This window comes from Alosa sapidissima, chromosome 5 (genome assembly GCF_018492685.1).
Source record: "Alosa sapidissima isolate fAloSap1 chromosome 5, fAloSap1.pri, whole genome shotgun sequence".
Lineage (NCBI taxonomy): Eukaryota > Metazoa > Chordata > Actinopteri > Clupeiformes > Clupeidae > Alosa > Alosa sapidissima.
The window spans coordinates 33,699,625-33,722,235 of record NC_055961.1 but is presented as its reverse complement, the minus strand read 5'-3'; the positions used below and the strand labels follow the sequence as shown (position 1 = coordinate 33,722,235).

General features: G+C 40.6%; 2 protein-coding genes across 3 annotated transcripts in view; one reads left to right on the top strand and one right to left on the bottom strand.

The window, feature by feature from the left end:
- The window catches only part of LOC121709627 (neuronal tyrosine-phosphorylated phosphoinositide-3-kinase adapter 1), a 29,267-nt gene extending 19,914 nt beyond the window's left edge, over positions 1–9,353 (bottom strand). Inside the window, exon 1 of the mRNA XM_042093157.1 lies at positions 8,570–9,353. The gene's annotated coding sequence lies outside the window, so the exon portion shown is untranslated. The remainder of the gene's footprint in view (positions 1–8,569) is intronic.
- A 4,034-nt stretch (positions 9,354–13,387) lies between these two features.
- On the top strand, positions 13,388–20,430 carry mogat3b (monoacylglycerol O-acyltransferase 3b). Of its 2 annotated transcripts, none has more exons than XM_042093160.1 (8): positions 13,388–13,839; positions 14,332–14,416; positions 15,219–15,326; positions 15,464–15,534; positions 16,332–16,536; positions 18,289–18,463; positions 18,872–19,056; positions 19,235–20,430. In XM_042093160.1, the coding sequence occupies exons 2-8, from the start codon at positions 14,338–14,340 to the stop codon at positions 19,387–19,389; spliced, it is 978 nt and encodes a 325-aa protein (XP_041949094.1). In that variant the 5' UTR covers positions 13,388–13,839; positions 14,332–14,337; the 3' UTR covers positions 19,390–20,430. The 2 variants fall into 2 exon arrangements, with proteins under 2 accessions (XP_041949094.1, XP_041949092.1); XM_042093158.1 differs by having other exon boundaries at positions 14,328–14,416.
- The last annotated feature ends 2,181 nt before the right edge of the window (positions 20,431–22,611 follow it).

Here is a 22,611-nt window from a genome sequence, read left to right as displayed (position 1 = left end):
CTCACATGCACAGCAAAGCAACGCACGCACCCGAGAAATTAACATATGCGCACATACACACTCACACATACGCACTCACACACACACATGAATGTATACTCAAAATACACACATACTCTCACACATGCACTCACACAGACACAGTTAAATACATAGTCTCACACAGAAAACACACACACACACACACAAACACAGAGTGCCTTGGCTGCTCTTCTTCCTCTGAGTATCACACACACTCTTTGGCTGCTGAATGTTTCATGGAGCCCGACCCAAAAATAAACCCTGATACACGCAGCATTTTCCTGCTGCCGCCACGGCTCCTCGCACACCACTGACACGGAATGCACACTCTTCTCTGTCACACACACACACACACACACACATGCACGCATGCACAGCCACTGACGAGCTGCTCACAGACAAGCCACCGACACATGCTGCAAACCATGCTTACTGTACATTTACAGTACAGTAGCACAGCACAAAGCAGCCATTGCAGCACAGCTTCCCAGTGGTTATTAAAGAGGAAGATAATGGTGAAGAGTTCTCCAGCCTTGTAAACTAGCTAGACAGCCAGAGGTTCCCGATACAGTGCATGGGAAATCTGAGGCAAGGATAACCTGTAAATTCCACACATGCTTTGACCTACAGGGCTGGCTGGTTGCACTGTGCAGAGACTGGTAACCTGCTTGTGGGCTAACCCACTGTGTTTACCTCACAGGCTATTTGATGGCATGGGTTTGTGTGCAAACTGGCATGAGCGTTCTTTTGTGAGCATGTGTGTGTTTGCACGTGCCCATGAGTCTGTGTGTGTGTGTGTGTGTGTGTGTGTGTGTGTGTGTGTGTGTGTGTGTTATCTGTGTGTGTGTCTTTGGTTTGAACAAAGGCTGGGCCATGCTGGGGATTATACTACTGTTCTGCCTCTCCTGACTCTGCAAGCGTTCGAAAAATAGCAGCCATGCCGCTGTTCACTCACCATACCCCTTCCCACTCCCTCTTCCTCCTCCCTCTCCCCCCCCCCCTCTCCCTCTCCCTCTCCCTCTCTCTCTCCCTCTCTTTCTCCCCTCTCTCTCCCCCCCTCTCTCTCTCTCTCATTCTCTCTGGAGCACTCACTGACCCTCTCTCTCTCTTTTTCACTCACTCTGCCACTGCGTTGTTGTTTTTTCCCTTCTCCACCCCAACCTGCCCTTGGCTTCATCATCTTTCACTGGAATCTGCAGTAACCAAGGTGACTCACTGCACACAGCACACATGAACAGTCACACACATGAACAGTTAAATGACATGAGACCTACAGTGCATTTCCCTCTCTCTTTTTCACTCTCTCCCTCTCTCTATCTCTCTCTCTCCCGCTCTCAACCTCTAATCTCTCTTTCTCTCTCTCCCCCTGCCTTTCTCTCTTAAACAAACAAGTAAACAAGTTTATACATATTTAGCAGTATACATGTGGAATTTGCATATATGTACAGTACCCTCCAGAATTATTGGCACCTCTGCTAAAGATGACTAAAAATCAGTATTAAAAAAAATCTGTTGGTGATTTATTGTAATCTCACAATGAAAAAAAAATAGGAACCCTGAAGGGGTGCAAAGGGGTGCTTTTTTTTGAGAAAAAGGAAAATCTCATAAAGAAATAAATATTTTTCACGAAAACACGTTGCTCACAATTATTGGCACCCCTAAAAAATCTTATATACAAACAGAAGTAGTTCATGACTTTCTTTTTCACTATGGTATGAAAATAAAGTCACACAGAGGCTAAATCTATTATTTAAAACATAAATAAAAATAAAAAGAAAGTGTGTTGACATTTGTAAGTCAGAGAATGTCTATTAAAACTAGGTACTTTGTTGAAAATGCCTATATTTACAGTTAAAACAATGATTAAAAGGTTCTAATCATTTGGAAATATGACAAACATGCTTGGACAAAGGCCCAGGGTTATCTTGCCCCCATGTATAGAAAAAAATTCCATAAGAACCACTGTTGGAGAGTTACAGACAAAGGTATCATCTTGGGGGTCACAAAGTCCCCCAAAAAATCTTCAAAAGTGACCTCACTGCTAATAGCTTATTTAGAAGAGCATGCTAGGAAAAAGCCTGTCCAGTCATTTAATTACCAATGTAAACAGTAGGAGTTACTGAATGATACAGTGACTTTGTCTGGAAGTGTGGTCTATTGTCAGATTAAATTAAAATTGCGCTCTTTGGCTAGAAACACTTTAGGTGTGTTTGCCGTACATAGAAGAATGACTATGCTGAAAAGAACCCCATACTTATTGAGAATTATGGTGGAGGGGCTGTGCTATTGTGGGACTGTTTTTTTTCCCCAAAGGCCTTGGGAATCTAATTAAGGTGCATGGTATCATTAACATCAAGAAAAACCTGAACATTTTCAAAGGAAATCTGTCAATCTCTGCCAAGACACTAAAAGTTGGTCATGACTGGATCATTCATCAGGTCAATGAACCAAAACAAATGTCCAAATCAAAACAAATATGGTTTACTGAACACAAAATCAAGTCCCCTGATCTAAACTCCATAGAAAAACAGTGGGGTGAGTCAAAGAGGAGAATGCACAAGTGTGGACCTAGGAATCTGGACGATCTGGTGAGATTTTGTAAAGACGAACGGTCTTAAATCCCTTGCTTTGTATTCTCCAACTTTATGGGGTGTCATAGGAGAATATTACAAGCTGTTTTATTGGCAAAGGGAGGCTTAAGAAGGTATTACAGGCAGGGGTGCCAATAATGCCTGTTTTCGTTTTACTCAAAATAAATTTGCTTCCCTTCAAGGTTGGATTTTTCCTATTTTTTCATTGTGAGATTACAATAAATCACCAACAGATTATTTTTTATACCAGTTTTTCGTCATCTTTAGCAGAGGTGCCAATAATTCCGGAGGGTACTGAAGTTAAAGACATTCATTCAATATGTTCATTTAAGAACAACATTGTGAGTATTACAAACACTAGAATGCAAAGATACAGTAGCAAATACTGGAAAAAAAACATAATACACACTATGGGAAGAAAGTGTATTCAGTGTATAGAGTGTAGAGTGTATAGAGGAAATTCTATCCCTATGCAAGTCTTTGTTTATGTGGAGGTGTTTGTAGCAGCCGTGGGGAAATCTGGCTGTAATCCAGATTTTATAAGCATAAAACCACAAATACATCAATGTAGCTTCATCTCCAGTTAAAGTGGCTGTGGCATGGAATTCTCCCAGTGGAGCAACAATAAAGGATCACTTCTTGGGTCTGTGTCTGTGTGCCTGTCTGCATGCCAGTCGGTCTGCCCATGTCTGTATGGACAATAGTGTGTGCTTGTGTGTGTGTGCATATACAGTACTGTACTCACACACCCACACAAACATACGCACACACATTATATATATGCACACACATTAAAGGACTATGCGCTTACACCTGTTTCCCCGAAGGATCTCTGTGACAAATTCCTGGCCTCATTCTATGCCTTTGTGTGTGTATGTACTGTATGTGTGTGTATGTGTGTGTGCGTAAATGGCCTGCTGCTGTCACAGCCCATATCCTTGCACATGGTGCACTAAAATGGCTATGGTTCCCAAAGCAGATGAAACATTTTAATGTGTGTGTGTGTGTGTGTGTGTGTGTGTGTGTGTGTGTGTGTGTGCGTGCGAGCATGCACGTAAAAATGTGTGTTTGTATATGGAGTTGTAGAAGTTGAGGATTGGGAAGAGTGAACAAGGGTGGAATGAGGACAAGATGAGAGGAAGGATTAGCTGGCAACAACAACAACAAGAATTGCACAGATACACACGCGCACACACACACACACACACACACACACACACACACACACACACGCACACGCACACGCACACAAACAAACAAAACAAACAAAACGTACTAAGCACAAAATCATACAAAGGCCCTTAAACCCTCACAGCAATATTGCAAGGACATATTTACTTGCATCTTTACAATTTGCATATGATGAATTTTTGTCACCTTAGGTCCTTCAAATTTCTTTACAGCCAGTCACTTCTACGGTACTGTGACTGAACTGTCTTTGCTTGTAATTTAATATCCCTGCATGAACAGATTCTGTATGTGTACAATAAAAACACATCATACTCAGATGAGCAGCCACTCTGTTTTTAGAGGAAAATAACTGAGCTGCTGAAGGTCTTCTCCCCTCCCATGTTAGCCCAGTGGGAGTGACCCAGTGACCTTATAGTGAGACTGCACAAGCATGACTTCAGCTCAGGAGCAGAGGCCACAGTATCCTGCAGGCTGGCATCATATAAACACACACCCACATCCAGACAAGTTAACATATATATTGCTATAATATATGTATATTTTTATAATGACAACGCTACAACATACAGTATGTCACAGTTTTATAATAACAATGTCGGTATTGGGATGAAGTTCTTGTATTCTTGTAAGGACATTTAAAATGATAATAAGCATTAATATGTATTGTTGCAGTAGCATTCTGACTGTGAGTATTGTCAACAGTCTTTGGTAATACAAAAGGCCCACCTTTGAAAAGCATAAACCAAAAACCAAAGTCAGTCAGTAATGCCAGTTTTTCATATCAAATCTTTTATCACTTTTATCAAAAGCGAGAGATGGTGAGTAAAGCTGAACTCATCTCCAGGCATTCAGATGATTTCTGATCATGTTCAGAAATTAAGGTGGCAGCCAAAACGAATTAATAGAAAACAAGTACGCTAAAAGTGTCAACCGGGAGTTTGCTGTTCTGTCCGAAAACATTGTTAAGAGTATGCTGATAGTTCTAATGTCAGTTAAAATGACTCTCTCCTCACCAAATGGAGTGGTGGTAGCCGTTTGGCCTTGCCTGGTGTCTTTCCTGTGACAAAGTGTAGGGGCACATGGTGTTTACCTCCATTATTTTCTGGTCCACCAGAAGAGAAATGCTTGGATGGGGACGCTTTTGTTGTTCGTGTTTTCCCCTTACTTGCTCCCTTTAGTCTGTGTAAGATTCATGTTCCATTAAATCAACTTTCTGAAACATTTATGCTCCTTGTCGGTCCCCCCCGATCACTGGTCTCTGACGTTCCACTCGCTATGTTCTGTTTTCATTTTTTTCCCTCTGCTGTTGCTGAGCAGGGTGCATCCATCCTTCCCTCCCTCTTTCTCTCTCTCTCTCCCTCCCTCTGTCTCTATCCCTTTCCTCCTCCACTCACTCACTCGCTCATGCACTAACCCCTCTAGCTCTGTCTCTTGCATCTTGCTCTCGGTATCTCCCTTCTCTCTCTCTCTCTCTCTCTCTCTCTCTCACTCTTCTTCTGTGTTTTTTTTCTAAATCCAGTAACCCCCACTGGTTTATTTAGAGAAGACAAGTCCAGTGAATGAAAAGCACTTGCCTGAGTATGTATGTGTGTGTGTGTGTGTGTGTGTGTGTGTGTGTGTGTGTGTGTGAGTGTGTGTGTGCGCACGCATGCGTGTGTGTGTGTGTGTGTGTGTGTGTGTGTGTGTGTGTGTGTGTATCTAATCTCCACAACTATACTACACAACACAGCAAAACAAAGCTGTTTCAGCAGGCCATATCCCTATCTCAGGCCATTAACCCACTGAGGACAGCAATATTAGGCCTTGCGTATACATCCGTGGATATGCCGCTTCATTGTGACTCTGCTTTGACTCACATGTTGACAGAAATGGATGCAGAAACCTTGATCCCTTGCCATGCCTCCTTAAAATGTAATCTACTCAAGAATTGGGGATAAGTCCGGATTCAATTTGGGGTCCTCCTCCTCCACCAAACAGGCCTGCTTTTCTCCTGCAGATTTGAGTGGCATTAGTCAAAAGCTAAATAAAGAAATAGAGGTCTTTACACAGACCAAAATTACTTCAAGTGGTAAATGGTGCCATTAAATTGATTAATAGAGAAGCTGAAATCATATAGATATACAGTACGAGCTCAGTATGTCTTGTGTAGCATAGCAGTAATTATTTTCCAATGCTATATATCAAGTTGCTGAGTAAAGGAGTCACAGTTACTCAAGCATGGAGAAGCATCCTGCTAGGGTGAGTTTTAGACTTCACCAAATGTTAATGCATCTGCTCTGGTTCTCTAACCTAGAAACGCAGCCGTACAGCTCAAGATCTCCTCTGCTCTAAGCACACTGCTGAGTCCTTCTTTTTATCACATGCTGCTGGAATCTAAACACTGAATGATGCATTCTAATGCACATGCCAGGGCGGAATTCAATTCGGGGTGTATCCCAGGAAATCCACAGGCTTTCAGTGAGGCTCAGCCAAACAGGCAGACTCTACCCTGGCCAAAGAGATGGACTTTCAACACGAGCATGCACCGTGTCTGCCAGACGCTCATCAGTCTCTCTCTGCTGCCTGTTTGTTCTACAAACTCCACCATTGCACAATCACTCAGCAGCATCTTCTTTACATCTCTCTCTCTCTCTCCATTTGTCTCTCTTTCTCACACACACACATTCTATTTCTCTTCCTCTCACCCCTTGTCTGTCAGGCTTATTTCCCAATCTCCCAATCTTTCAATCAGTATATTCATGATTTTAGCATATGCAGATTCCCACATGGTGAAATGAATCCCTTCTTATAAGGAATATGCTATGGCACCTGACATCACCCTCAACTCTCTCTTTCTCTATGTCTTTCCCCTATTCTTGTCTTGTTCCTTTATTCGTATCTATGCATCTCTTTGTCTCTAACACCAATTATGATTGAAAGGAATTTGCTTTTGTATTGCAAATTGGCCCTACTCTTCCTCAGAACTCTCTGCATAAATAATGTTAGAGACCTACAGACAGACAGACAGACAGACATGGGGGGAAAGATTGGCTGCATGCTTGCTCATCTACCACTAGGAGTCACCAGTGACAAGCCTCAATCATCAATGAACTTTGATTCCAGAAGGGAATGTTGTTCCCATGTGAACTATTAGTCCTACATGTGTATTAACTGGTGAAAAACAAATATAAAAAACTATAACAGATAGCACAAGGTAAATTGTGTGTCAGTGGGTGTGTTATAATAACATACCGTAGGCAAGTCTTAAATAGACAAAAGCCTACTTGTCTAATTAATCTATTTAGGATTTTTTTTTTTTTTTTTTAAAATACAGGTACTACCATCATCGCAGTACACCGAGTGTAAGTTATTCATTTGACATAGAAACCCTAAAAGACCCATAATTCCCTCCAGTATGTTTTCCTGGCTTGGTGGCTTGGAGCGGATGCTAGTCTGGTCCCAGACAAGGTGGGGCCAAACTCTCCATGCGCAACGGTCTACATGCATGTTACTGCATTTCTGTGTGCCGCCGCCACGGCCTCTCAATAGCTCACAATCTTCTAATGCCCTATGTTTGATATGGCATTGATTAAACCAAATGAGAAGTCTCGCTCATATTTAGCTGACTCGTGGGAGTGGACGAGAGCAGACGGCGTCATTCTGTTCAACTGTCGCGTCTGGGCTTTCGTCTGCATCATAAACACTACTGCTGAGGTTTCAGCCCGGTATCGCGCTTACACACTTACAGCTTCACACACACACACACACACACACACACACAGGCCTAAGCTATACACAGACATAGGCTATAGATGAACCACGCCCCCTCATCCTTTATTACTATCAAACAGACGGCTCACAAGTGGCCGGATTCATGTCGATATATTATATCATTTCACCTGAATATAACCTCTGTGGGAGAATTCAACAGCTTAAAATAATGTAACCTATTTATTCCTTATAGCAGCCTGGCGATCAATGATGACAGCAATGCTTTTGGAATGTCAACACTCACGTCTGTCATTTGTTGTAGGCCTATTAGATTAACACACTGACATGGAAGTAAGTTATTTTTTCCATAGTCATCTGGCAGGACGGCCTAATAACATTTCAAATAAATCTTTGCGGTTACAGACGTCTCTTAATATCCCCCGTTACACCAACTACAAGCACGCGCGGGAGCTGAAGCTCAGGCTGCACCTGACCATTCCGCACGAGAAGCGCTATGTGTTCCTAAAATGGTCTCACACCCAGAACACATTCAGGAAAGCGTTCCATTCTGTGACTACTTCAAAGTAATACCAAAACCGAAGAAGTTTTGATGATATTAACAGATATTTCCACCGAAGTATATTTGTGAGGAAACGGCAAAGCTTTATAATCTCAAGTCAGCTGACAGTTGTTATTTTCCACTGAAATATTCACGACTAGTCACGACTGAGCTAAACGCACGGCCTTAAGAAGAGAGTCTATGTATCTTGATGATCGCCATAATAACAAGATGACAGTCAATAAATGCTGGGAAATAATATCGCATGTATACACATGTATTTTGCTCTCTTCTCAACACTCAATGCCACGGAACATGCACAATAGTTCCTAGGTGACATATTGTATTGCCATCTCCTGATAGTTGTTTATGGCAACCTCAATACACACAAATCAATATAGAATAGGCTATCAGATTTCACCACAAGATTCCGAAAGGGGAAACGTTTCTATTACTGTCTGAAATGGGGTGGCGTGGGAATAAACACATTAGGGCTTAGAATGAGACATTAACTTACATAAACGATGCTTGACGCAGAGGCAAGTGCTGATTTTCCGTAGTAAGATCAGTCAACAACAAAACTACTCCGGGTTGTTGATGACATTGCTGTCTTCGAAGAGGAAATGCTTATTTCCCCAGATGTATTAAAATAACAAATGTGATGCTGCCGTCTGTGGAGAACATCTCAGAGATGTCTGCTGCCTTTTTGTAAACAACCTCTCCATCCCATTCACCGACTAAGCATTTGAAGCCCGGTAACAGATCAGTCAGATTTCCATGGTGCGGTGTATTGCGACGCTGCAAAAAGTCCTAGTGAAAACAGGCGATGAAATCCATTCAGAAATACACCATAATGTCAGGATGCTCCTCGTACCTGTTCTCAATTGACTGTGATTCGCAGGCGTGAAATATTTTAATGCTAGCCGATCACCTAAAATGAATGTATTTTCTATTGGAGCAAGTCATTATATTCTTCTCTGACGTTAATGATAGGCCTAACACTCCAGTTCTTCCATGAAAATAGTTGCTGTTATGAAGGCAGATGCGGTAGAGCAGCTTGAGCAGATTCCATTCTGATGTGCGGCTCGCTCAGCCGGAGTGACGTTGTATCATATTGCTGTTTTTGTAGCGGTCGACATTTTCTATCCGCCATACTAAATATGTATTTTCAAAACGTTGTGTCCCCTCCCTCTACATTCTAAAGGCCAGTTGAATCTCCCTGTCACCATCAACTGTCTCGGCAAGAGAATTTACAATATTGTCGGCGTTCTATGTGCAGACGTAAGCAGGCTGTCAGCGTGTAGAGCACCACACACGGTTAGGAGCCGTGGCCGCGCCAGCCCCCTTACCTCCTCTCTGATTCTGACAGATACACTGTAGTGTACATAGCAACACAGCGACACGCCTCTGGATTCTCAAATAGTCCTACTAACGTTAATGTTTTGTTTTGACGCACTGACTCACACTTGCAGTGCTTTCCATATGTTCTTGAACTGAGACCCCATAAAGCACAACCATAACAAGACTTGGCTTGCGCATCACAGAAGGCATTCTAGTCGCCAGCATGGCAATGGGCTGCATACAATGTTAATGTTTTCTCTAGGCTATTTGGTCATGTAGGCAGGAGAGTCCCTGCTGTTATGTGTGTGGTCTGGTGGCCTCTCTTACCACATTTTGGTGTCCCAAGGGTTTATGCTCTAACTAGAGTCTAACATTGTCACAGAAGAGCCATGAGGAAACCAGGAGGGAAAACTGACATGAGAATTCAGTTTAGCTTAAGAGGAGGGAAACAAACACTGAGCCAGTTTTGTTCTTTCTTGCATCTCATTTAAAACTAATTGGCATTTGGGAACACAACTGGGTGTCTCTGATGACTCAGAAGTAATGAGCATGGTTGATTTAGATGTGCCAGTAGATTAAAATAAGTTAGGTATTTGTCATTGTCTCCCAACTTCCTTATACTGAGGTTACTGGCTCATTCATTCAAAAAGGTCCAGCAAAAAGGCATTTTCACCTCCCCATCCTTGAATTACCTTTGGTTGCATTTTTTTCCAGTACTACTTCATTTCACTTTGTGAAGAGAGGATACTCTCCACTGGGAAATGTTTTGTAATGGAAATCATTGGCCCATCTTAACAAATCACATTAATCAGGAATTTCTAAAAATACTTCATACTTTGCCTTTTACAAACTGATAATAACAAACGCATCGGCAGTGAGGAATAATGTATACTTTTGCTGTATAAATTTACACATTCTTCCCAAGAGCAATTTTTGATGTTTGCGGGTGTTGCTATGACCAAACACAGATGGGGATGAGGATGGGAATGCTTTAGCCTGATGAGCCAGACCCACATCAAGATGTAGGGTCTGGGAACTCACCATTCGCAGTGCTCAATCTGAGGGGCGGGATTCAAATTCCCTCTGCACGCAATAGGATACAACGCTACAACTCATGAGTCCCATGCGTTTTCCCACCAGTGTAACTAGTTGGCTAGTTGATCAAACTTTTGGCAACTTAAAAAAAGCTTAACTCGTGGCGCGCTGTTCGCCAGCAGCAGCATCCATCTTCTTTGTTTTCAAGTAGCCGTCGCAACTCTGCCATCTTTATGTTAAGCCCGCCCACCGACTCTATACATGATGTGATTGGCCTGATCGAAGTTTCATTTTTCCAGCTCGCAAGCCAACGGAGAGTTGATAGACTACCCTGGCTGCAAATTACATCTAGATGCAATTGTTATGGGTGCGTCTAGATTTCTAGGCTATGTGAAGGTAGTAAACAGTTTAAATACCTGGAGGTTGCAGTTATTTGTTCACGCCTTATACAGTATGTTGTCCCCTCAAAATAAATCACGCTTGTCAATTTGTCTCCATCTCATACTCTTGCAGCTTTTGTTTATGCTTGTATCTGCATGCCTGTGTGAGTGTGTGTGTGTGTGCGTGCTTGTGTGTGTTTGTTTATGTATAAGTATAAGTATATATACTCTTTTGATCCCGTGAGGGAAATTTGGTCTCTGCATTTATCCCATCCTGTGAATTAGTGAAACACTCTCAGCACACAGTGAGGTGAAGCACACACTAATCCCAGCGCAGTGAGCTGCCTGCAACAACACTGCTCGGGGTTAGGTGCCTTGCTCAAGGGCACTTCAGCCGTGCCTACTGGTCGGGGTTCGAACCGGCAACCCTCCGGTTTTAAGTCCGAAGTGCTAACCAGTAGGCCACGGCTGGCCCCAATGTGGCTGGCCCCATGTGTGTGTGCGTGTGCGTGTGCGTGTGCGTGTGTGCGTATGTCTGTGCATGTATGTGTGTGTGCGTGTGTGTCTGTGCATGTGGATGTGTGTGTGTGTGTGCATGTGTGTATGTCTGTGCGTGTGGATGTGTGTGTGTGTGCATGCGTGTGTGTATGTATGTGTGTGTGCACGTGTTTTTATATGTCTGTGTGTGTATGTGAGAGAGAGCGAGTGTGTGAGAGACAGTCCTGCCTTGCAGCTCCTCTCCTCATCATTCTCTACCAGCAACCCTTCGCTCAACACCACCATCTACAGGCCGATGGGTGTACAGTCACTAAATGTACACATAAATTCATTAATCGATGAACTTCCACGAAACTTGGCATACCCCCAGAGGATGTCAGGTTAATCAAACACATGAAATTTGGTGCAGTTCAGAACATCTCAACTGAAATATAGGGGGCGATTAAAGCAGTATAATATTGCATTTTCATTTTTTTACCGGGAGGGCGGTGCAAATCACAAATGAGTGGTTATGGGCTAGCTTCTAGGTTGATGCGGGCCCTTGAGGCCAACATAGCACAACTTGCTCAAAATGCTTAATTTATGTCTCAAAAGAAAGATTTATACCAATCAACATGTCAGTACCATGAGAATGCCAAGTCGATTTGCCACTGTTTATAGTCAAAAGCCTTGCTGTCAATATAACTCTATTCTGTATTAATCATATCAAACTATGGGTTAAGTTTTGATGACAATGATAGAAAAAGTTACTCTTTTTCTGTGTGGCAGCCGTACAATGCTACACATTATCTTGGAGATGGGCTATAGGATTCAAATGTAAGTTTTTCTCAGTCACTTTGGTGTATTTATCAAATCATAATTAACATTTGCAGTTAGTGTATTTCTCAAAACAATTAGTGCAAACTGCACCGCATAGTTGATTACCTGCAAAAGCGCGTATTTTGCTCAAAATGCTTTGTTTATGTTTCAAAAGCAAGTATTTGAAACTGTTTGTGCAATCAAAATGACAAGTGCTGACGCCATTGTTTATGTCAGGATAGTCAAACGGTTTTGTCTTGTTGTCAATATGACAGTTTACTCTGTAAGTATTACAGAGTAAACTGTAAGCAGTTTTTCTGTAAGCAGTTTTTCCAGGAAGGAAAAAAATACAAATGAGAACTGTAAACATAGGAAACACCCATCTGGCAGAACATGCCACTGTGCTCTTACTTGGCAGTTGAGAGGTATTGATTACATCTAACATTCCCCTTTATGAAGTCAAGATTCACCTAACACCAATTTATGAATTCAGGCCAGGGAACATTTACAAAGAAGGTTAACAGAAATGGCTAAATGTATTTGACAGCTACATATGACAACTGGTTCAACACAATCAATGAACTGATGCCTGATGTTTTTGGGGAAGGAAGGAGCATTCAGAGAACCAGTATGATTTTGCAACATGACATTAGCAATTCAATTGCATACAATCAACTGCACACATTTGCCAAAACACTTGCTGGTTATTCAAAAGAATGAGAACCAAATGTACAACTTTGGCCTGTACTGTTAAGGGAAAAATAATTAAACAGCCTAAACTATATTTTCTAAAGATCTACCCTGTATAGATGTGATACATAATGTGATATAATGTCCCACCTTGTTGCATATTTTGTTACACCATGACCTTCACATGGCCCTGCACTAAAGTGAAAAATAATTAAATAATAATAAAATAATAAAATAAAAATAGTCTGATATTATATAAGTATAAAAACTATGGTAATCACACTTTAGCTTCCACTTTGCAGAGATTATCATGTCCAACACACATGGAGGATTACAAAAATCAATACTGGACTTTTGCTACCTCAGGTGATTTACTAAATGGTGATTTTTCTGGGCCCATGGACTGAAAGGGGAAGACGAAATAAAGACCAAACACACTAGACAAAGCTTTTCTACCTGCTGTGGAATACAGGTAAAACCACCTTCCCCTACTGCATGCCAGTGCAGCTGTTTGAGTCCATATTCTGCTGTCGGCCACAAGACTCCTCCCTCCATTACGACAGCTGTCACGTCTTTACGCTGTGGTGTACACGCGCACAAATGCAATGTTTTCTTTGGTGTCTTCCGTGTATGATGCATTAATCAAAACACCCTAATTATTTCTTTGATTAGGCTATAGATGCGATTAATGCCTCTTGAACGAAACGGGGTCGCTGTAATGACATTTAGACTTCGAATGCAAATACACTTATGCTGCTTTTATGTTTTCAAAAACGTTCGAAGCGAGAGTGCAGATTTGTGGATTGAAATGAATGCAAGACTGTGAAAAAGAATGTCTTGACATGAGCGTCCATACATATACGAGATTCACAGCGTGGACGCTATCGTTATCTGCAGCAATCAGATTGAACGGATCAAAGTGCATTGAGACATGAGGTCGTTTCGGGAGATCGGACACGCATAGAAGTGCTTGTGAAACGCAATACTCTCAAAACGCATTCAGGAAGAGTTTCATGGTCTTACAGATGCGTCGACTCAGTTAAAGGTAGGCCTACTCGATTGAGAGCCTAATACAGGTATTTTATTTTATTCAAGAGTTATTCTATTGGTGCACATTCCATTGGTGCACATTCAAGTGTTTGCAATATAATTTAATTTAAAAGAAGCTTATCTTCTGTGTGCTAACTATAGGCAAAATAGTAGATAGCTTGAAATACATTTTTTATTGATTTTGTTGTATTGCACAATGTTTTTTCTTTTTAAAATCACTCCAAGGACTGTCAGGTTTGATCATTGATCACCTAGTTAGTGACACAACCACAGGCAGTAAATCAGATTCTTAGCAAGAGATTACTTTATCCATATGATAATGGACTAGGGCATGGTGCAAATTAACATGCTGATTTGAGCGTGGTAGTAAATTTAGATTTGAACATTTATGATAAATCAAATTGTGATGTCAAACATGAAAATAATTCAATCAGAATATTACATTAATGATTATATTGATTATCTCTTTCTTGCTCTCACAAGGTAGCAAAACATGGAGAAAAACTCATACTGGAAAGAGTTAAAAGAGTCCATCAGTGTCGTACAGTTCATATATACATTCCTCTGCTTGGGTGAGAGTTTTATTTACATTTGTTTTGTCATCATTCAGTTCAAATACACAGTAGAGGTGAGCGATCAGTTATTGCTGGGAAAGTAAGCGGCTTTAAGTTATTTTCATTGAAACGTACATAGTTGGGTGTTGTCAGAGGAATACCGTAATCGTCATGTTAATATAGTGCAAAATTGTTTGTACAGTATGAATCGTCTGGAAGTGGCAGGATCTTTCCTACAAGTAAAAACTGTTTTATCTTCATTGTACTTGTGAAGACAATTTATGCAACAGTGTTGTAGTTACTTTAACCCAATGATCCTCATTATCACAGGTTGACCCACATTATCATAGGGCCTCCCCCCAAAATTCTGGCAGCACCCCTGTAAATATTTGGCTACTGTTTGAGGTTGTAGCCCAAGCATCATTATGTCCAATGAGTCATGAATATTTAAAACTCTTAAAACTTTAAAAATCACCATGGCCAAAGACATAGCTTAATGTGCAGGAATCATTCTGTCCTTTGTCATTTATTCATTTCATATCACAGTGAGTGTCCATGTTCATGGTGTTAAATCCTTCATGATACATAGCATTACTAACTGAACTGGTAAGTGAGCTGGGTTTGGGTATGACAGACCATTGCCTGTCAGTTTCGTACCAGCTGCTACTGTAAAAAAATCTATGTTGGCCTCTCTGCATTATTCATGAGACAAAGTGTGTCTGCAGATAAACAAACTTGGGATGGGGTACACGACTAAAATTGTTACAGTCAACGTTGTAAGTTGTTCCTTAATAATAAAGCATGTTGTTTTTCTGTGCAGGAGTGACATGTCTTCTCTTGATGACATACCTCATGTTTACATCTCTCTGGATTATCCCAGCACTGTACTTTTCCTGGGAAGTCTTGGACTGGCACACACCAGAACGAGGTAAAGAGCAAATACATGGAAATAAAAATCAGTTTTCTGGAAGGCATGATTTTCAAGTTTCATCAAATCTGTTATGTGCTGAAGTCTGTTGTAAGAGTTTCTGCATATTAAACTGTAATTTTCTCTATGGACTGTAGGGGGCAGAAGAACTGCATTTGTGCGAAACTTTCGAGTGTGGAAACACATGAGAAATTATTTTCCTGTGAAGGTAACTAGGAACGTTGTCACTTATGTAAACTGCAAAAACTACTTATAGCTACTAATTTTTTATTAGTACTAACTACTAATAAAATCTAATCAAGTGTTATTAATCTTATATCAAGATCAAAACATCTAGTTGGTATTGTTTTCAGTCTAAAGAGACTTACCTAGCGCTTTCTCGAGTAATCATTTGACTTAATTAAGAAGAGTTTGAATTATTTTAATACGTTTCATCCTGAAAACAAGCAAATTTGTCTGCCAGTGCATTAAACAATTTTGTCCTAGAATCAAGCAATTGTGGCTGCCAGTGCGTTGAGCAAATTTGCCTTGATAAGACTCCTTGAAATAAGTCAGTCTTTTTAAATTAAGTCAAAATGATCTTTCGAGAGAGTGCTAGGTAAGTCTCACACAGTCATATATTTTTTGATGTTAATAGAAGATTAATAACACTTGGTTAGATTTTATTTTTGCCGTATATTCATATGTATATAAATATTACTGTTCTTATTTTCAAGGAACAACAATGGTTATTATTGTTAATCGGTTATTAGTGGAGTGGTAGTGTGGTTGCAAATTGGCTAGCATGCAGTTGGCAAAAAAATAAAATATGGGTATGATTCCCCGCTGCCACTGTTGTGTGCCCTTCAGCACGGCACTTGATTCCGAGGTGCTCCAGGCAGACGAACCCCTGCAATTGGTATCTGTAGGTTGCTTTGGATAAAAGAGTCAGCAACATGCATGAATAAATAACTAGTATTGTGATATTGTTGTTTATATTAAAACTGCACCTTCTCCCTACTTTAGTTGGTGAAGACAGCTGAGCTGAGCCCAAGTAAGAACTACATCCTGGGATCCCACCCCCATGGGATCATGTGTTGTGGAGCTTTCACCTGTTTTGGTACAGAGGCCTGTGGTTTCAAGGAGGCTTTCCCAGGAGTGACCTCCTGTCTGGCCACCCTGGGGGGACTCTTCCGGATACCGCTGTTCAGAGACTATATCATGGCCGCAGGTCAGCTTGAGTTGAGGACTTGAGGCGGAATGATTTGCAGATCCAAGTGATGAGTATTTGCAATGGAAGGATATTTGTTACACTTTTTTTGTAGATTATGATGGATGATATTTAGTTTATATTTTATATATGAATTTAAAAAATGTATGTCTTAATTTATATCCAGGGACTTTGTAGGTCAATTGTTAACAGTGTCTATTTAGATTTGTTTTTCATATATAAGATGTATAAGATACTTTACCCCAGGGGTCTCAAACTCAAATGAGCTGGGGGCCAATTCTGCCAACGTCATCTGATTGGAGGGCCGGCTATTTCTGAAAATGCAATGTTTTTTTTTTCAAATACCACACAAAACTGCAAACAGAAAGTGCAAGTGTTTTTATCTAGTTTTAGACACCTGTGCTAGCAACCTTAGCTTATAAATAAAATAATGATAAAATAAATATTAATACAAATTATAAAATAAATGAAAAACATAAAAAACAGGTATGTGTGTGTGTTTCACACCAAATAAAAATATTTCCTCTCATAACTTTTTTAAACCTGGCAAACTAGGCATCAGGGTTAAGAAAGCAACACCATTGGATTTTTATATCAAAATTTAAAAGGCCATGGCTTGAAAGTGGTCAGAGATAAAGTTATACTGTAAATGTAAAAATCTTTGAGTAAAACAAGTTTATGAAGGGGGTAAATTTACCCATCTAATTTGTCACTGGATGGCAAGCACCTCAAATTATGCACCTTTCAGTAAATACTGGATGAACATATGTAAGCAGGTTTACTTTCCTTTTTTCATATTACCCACATAACAAATTAACAGAAAAACACCTAAGATGTATACCAACACCTAAGATGTTGTGGTTTAGTAATAGAGTACTACAATATAGGCCTACAATAAAGTATTCTGGTCAAACAGTTCCTATCGCGGGTAATCTGCAGTACCCAGAAGTTCGCATCATATTGCGGGTGACTTTGTAGTTCTTTAGAGCCCTATTTCTACTAGCCCTGCTGTCTGTACCACATCCATTACGGACACTATCATCACGATTACCACTGCAACCTCCAAGCTATGTTGGGCAGAGGGTCGAAACAAGCATGGTATGCTTAGTGGACACCGTTGTATACACGCACCTCCATTCACAGACGCACCGTGATCACTGTCATAGACGATCGATCATAATCTCCAAAAGGATATTCTCCTTCAGAATTAGAATAGGTGAATAACATAGCTTACCTAAGACTTCATCACACGTGAACGTTTTTCAACATTTGGTGTAGGCCTATTTCTGCTTAATTTCTGCTTCAATTTCTGCAACACTATGGCCTGCATCGCTTCCGCGTCAAATGCACGTCTTTGTGTTTCTCGCGTGTAATACAAGTATTTCCTGAAAACTTTGCGCAGCGATTTTGGGTTTGATTCAAGCTCTGGATGTCTTGCACATAGTGGAGCAGAGTAGGCCTACAAATGAGATTTGTCACCGTACCTGGATCTATCGTCTATTTTAATCAGTATCGTTGTTTGTCGCAATTAATAGCCTCAAGGGCCGGATTACATTATTATTTTGTCATACGTCGCGGGCCGGAATTGGGCAGGACGCGGGCCGGATTTGGCCCGCGGGCCGGGTGTTTGAGACCCCTGCTTTACCCCATTTATCTCTTGTAGTCATCATCAGTAGCATGTAGTTTCTGTTTTGTTTTTTTCATACTGTATATAAAAACATTCTAGTCATTTACTTTTTTCTGATGTCACAGGCATTTATCCAGTAAGCAAGCCAAGTATTGAGCACCTGTTGACAAAGTGTGGAACTGGGAATGCAGTGGTCATCGTCGTCGGTGGTGCAGAAGAGTCCCTCACCTCCTCTCCAGGAGTCAACACTGTAGTCATGAAGAACAGGAAGGGCTTTGTCAAGCTGGCGCTTGAGTATGGGTGAGTCACAGATACGACTTCACGTTCTGTGGAAGAGGCGGAGTGCAATGTCCGAGTTGTGAAATGTGGTGTCACCGTCTCCTTAACCCTTGTGAAGATGCTAAATGTTCTCACTTTTCTAAGAGTATGTATTCTTATTCTTATTCGGTTCTGCACATGTATGGGTCAGGCTGTTAGCGGTGTAGTAGTCTATAGGAGGGAGTAAGGGGTTAAATGAACCACACCCACCGATGTGCTCTTTAAAAAGGCCAGAGCTTTGTAGTGAAGAGAGCTTTACTTTTGAGCTAATCAAATGTGCAAGCTGTTGATGTGGCCTTTTTAAAGGTGTTTGTTTGTTTTGTATTTAACAAAATACTGATAGTAGTTGACATAGTTTAATAATAAATAAATACTTTTTCCCTCCCTTAGAGCTGACCTGGTGCCAGTGTACTCGTTCGGTGAGAACGACCTCTTCAGGCAAGTGAAGTTTTCTGAGGGCAGCATGGGCCGTCGGTTTCAGGCCATCTTTAAGAAGGTCATGGGCTTCGCCCCGTGCCTCTTCAAGGGGGAGCGCTGGCTACTGATGCCCTACAAGAGTCCCGTCTTCACCGTCGGTCAGTACCAAGGACTCCAATGCTTCTTCAGTCTTCTGCTGTTGTTCATTATATACACACATATAAGCCAACTATATTTAGTATTAACCACTAAGCATACGCTGATGAAGACACATCCCACCCACAGACTTTTTTATTTCTTAAATAACCATTTACGCTTTCTCTTTAAACCTTCCAGTGGGAAGTCCCATCTCAGTGCCCAAGGTACCGTCTCCCTCTCAGGAACAGGTTGATCACTATCACCAGCTTTATATGGAAGGCTTAACCAAACTCTTCCACAAGCACAAGACTAGCTGTGGCCTGGAGGAAACCCACCAGATCTGCATCACTTAAATGCTGTTGCATTCCGGAATGAGACCGAGACCAAGCCAAAGACATTCCCAAAAGAGAAGTGCCTGTTTAAGCATCCATACAGGATGATTGATTATTTATGTTATTTTGTTGAAATGGTGCATAATAATGTTGTATCTGTTTACCAATTGTACAAAATGTTTAAAGATCATTAATTTATGATATTCAATTAGTCTTGTAAGATTTGGATGAATGTAGTGGCTCTGCATTGCTTTTATTCATGGGATGTATGGATGATTTTCATATAGATGGCAAAGAAATCTGTGAATATATTATACTTCTAAGTAATATTTCTGGACAAATGTCCACTTCAATCAGTGATTTCCTACTGAAAGGGGAATTCCGGCAGTCAGACAGCTACAGCGCTACACTCTGGGGGCAAGAAAATGGAGGCTCACGAATTTAGCCCCAGTATAGCAATGTCGCGGGTTTTTTGTACCGACGGTACTCAGTGACCTCGAGAAACTGAGATCTATGTGAAAAATCGCTGGAATTCCCTTTTGCCATCTTTTAAATTTAACTTGCTAATTGTTCAGCTACTTTCACATGATTTTATTAGCATGTTGACTGTTTCTATCATCTCCTTGCTGCTTTTGCCATGGTCTTTTTGATCTGCAGATGTGTTATTTTATTTACTTGCACCTAACATCCAATCAACAAAATGACCTAAGAAGCAAATTTGTAGTTGTCACTCACAGAACAGAACAGATCCCTCTATCTGTACATGAGGTTGCCAAGATAAATGCATATTCCACAAAAGACAACATAGCTTTGGAGAACATGAGGACAACATATAAGGACAAACAAAACTCAATAGTCAATGGTACATAAATAAATAATGTCAGAACTGGACACTTGGAATAAGTGGTAGCTCGGGAGACAGTTCTCCTGTATCAACCCATTGGAGGTTGTGAGGGTCCTGAACTTGTTTCAAGGGTTCCATGCACTGATCTCATCTGTTTATTTTGTGAAATATTATGTATGCTTTGTCAACTAATGATTGAAACTATTTTGTAAGTGCTATTCAGTCTGTGATGTTTGGATTTGGTAAGTCATATCTAAAGAAAGATAATTATCCACAACTTGGCAAAAAGGCTGAGAATAGGTGCTGATATCCAACAAAAGATTTCTGTGGGTTCCTGTACTTCTGCCTTAAAGGAGAAATCCGGCCGATTTGTACATGGGTCTTGATCGCTAGACGTCACCAGGTTCTGACGATAGGGAGATTTCTCTTTTAACTATGCTAATTTCCTCTTGTCCAATTGGCCAAATTTGACAAAGCTCTGATATATTAACGCTTACAGTTAAGAACAAAATTATTCATACCCCTGGCAAATATTGATTTAAAGGGGCACTTGGCAACTATTTCAACGTAATAAACCCGAGAGAAGTGAGAAACAAGAAACTAGTTTTAAATCGTGTTTCTTACCTTGTAACATCCACATAGTTCTGCCAAACTTATGCTAACCGTTCGCTAGCTTGTAAACAAATCCATGTGCTTTATCGTTACCTTTTCCCACAGTTTGAAATAGCATAATGCACAATTTCTCCAGCAGAGGGGGAAATCCTGCCAAGTTTCCCTTTAATGTTGATTTTCTCTTGACCAATCTGTTTGTTCTGACTGAAAATGACACGGCCTCATGGCTTTGAAATATTTTATGAAAAATGGTCCAAAATGATTCGTACCCTTTTAAAATAATCAGTGGAAACATCTTTATTTGCATTCACAGCTCTCAAAATGGTTCTTATAATACCTAATACCTTGTTTAGCTGTATGTTTTAGATCATTGTGTGGTTTAATGGTCCAATGCCGCCTATTGGAGTAGGTCTCTCAGTACACTGTCTGATCTCTTCCTCCAGAATCTTAATGTAGCTCCTTGTTTTGGTGTTACCGTTTACTTTGAGGAGGTCACCAGGTCCCCCTGGTTGAAAACCATCCCAAAAGAATCATTTTCCTACCCCCACACTTGAAATGCACATGGCGTCATTGGGGTTTAATGCTTCTTTTTTATGCCAATCTCAGGCCATGTCCCTGGGTCAAAAACAAATCCAGTGAGAGCTACATTCTTTGTCCAGTTGTGCCCTTATAAAGATTAAGCTGAGTTGTACATGTTTGGAGAAGTGATCCATGATCAGCATCCATGATGACCAAGTGGTCCATTTTGGGATGGGGAGAAAATTTAAACCACCAAAACACCATACCCACAGTGGAGAACAGTCATAGAAATGTATTCATTTTGGGTGTTTTTCAGACAATGGGACCTTGTGACACACCTTGTGAAGTAAATGGTAACACTAAAACAAAGGGCTACATTAAGATTTTTGGAGGAAAAGATCAGGCAGTGTACTGAGAGACCTACCCCAATAGGCGTTTTTGGGCAAGAAACACTTTAGGTGGGTTTAGCGTACATAGAAGAATGACTATACTGAAAAGGATCCCATGCCTAATGAGAATTATGGTGGAAGGGCTGTGATATTGTGGGGCTGTTTTTATCTGTCAATCTCTGCCAAGACACTAAAAGTGGGTCATGATTGGATCATTCATCAGGTCAATGAACCAAAACAAACGTCCAGATCAAAACAAAAATGGTTTACTGAGCACAAAATCAAGCTTCTGCCATTGCCATCTCAGTCCCCTGATTTAAAGCCCATAGAAAAACAGTGGGGTGAGTCAAAGAGGAGAATGCACATGTGTGGACCTAGGAATCTGAACGATCTGGGGAAATTTTGTAAAGACGAATGGTCTTAAATCCCTTGGTTTGTATTCTCCAACTTCATATGGGTGTCATAGGAGAATATTAAGAGCTGTTTTATTGTCAAAGGGTGGCTTAAGAAGGTATTACAAGGAAGGGTGCCAATTATTGTGTGTAAAAATTAATGTTTTTATAAAAAATATTTACTTCTTTATGAGATTTTCCTTTTTTTTAGATTAGCTTCCCTTCAATGTTTTTCCTCTTTGTTTCCATAGTGAGATTACAATAAATCACCAAAAGATTATTTAGTAAACTTTACCAAAGGTGCCAATAATTCTGGACGGTACTGTATAATTCAAAATCATATAGCCTGTAAATAGGTTATTTCCTGAAACCTCAATCTTCAAACAGGTTGAGGAAATGAACACAAGTCTCTCTGCCTCATTACTGCCTCTTCCTAGGCTACAATCAATAGAAAGTATCAACTTTGTTCTAACTTCAAACACAGAAA

What these genes read in the sequence shown, in the direction of transcription:
- mogat3b (XM_042093160.1), top strand. Translation starts at nt 14,338, where the DNA reads ATGGAGAAAAACTCATACTGGAAAGAGTTAAAAGAGTCCATCAGTGTC. An exon ending in GAAATTATTTTCCTGTGAAG is followed by an intron (nt 15,535 to 16,331) that starts GTAACTAGGAAC and finishes TCCCTACTTTAG; the next exon opens with TTGGTGAAGACAGCTGAGCT. An exon ending in GAGTCCCGTCTTCACCGTCG is followed by an intron (nt 19,057 to 19,234) that starts GTCAGTACCAAG and finishes TAAACCTTCCAG; the next exon opens with TGGGAAGTCCCATCTCAGTG.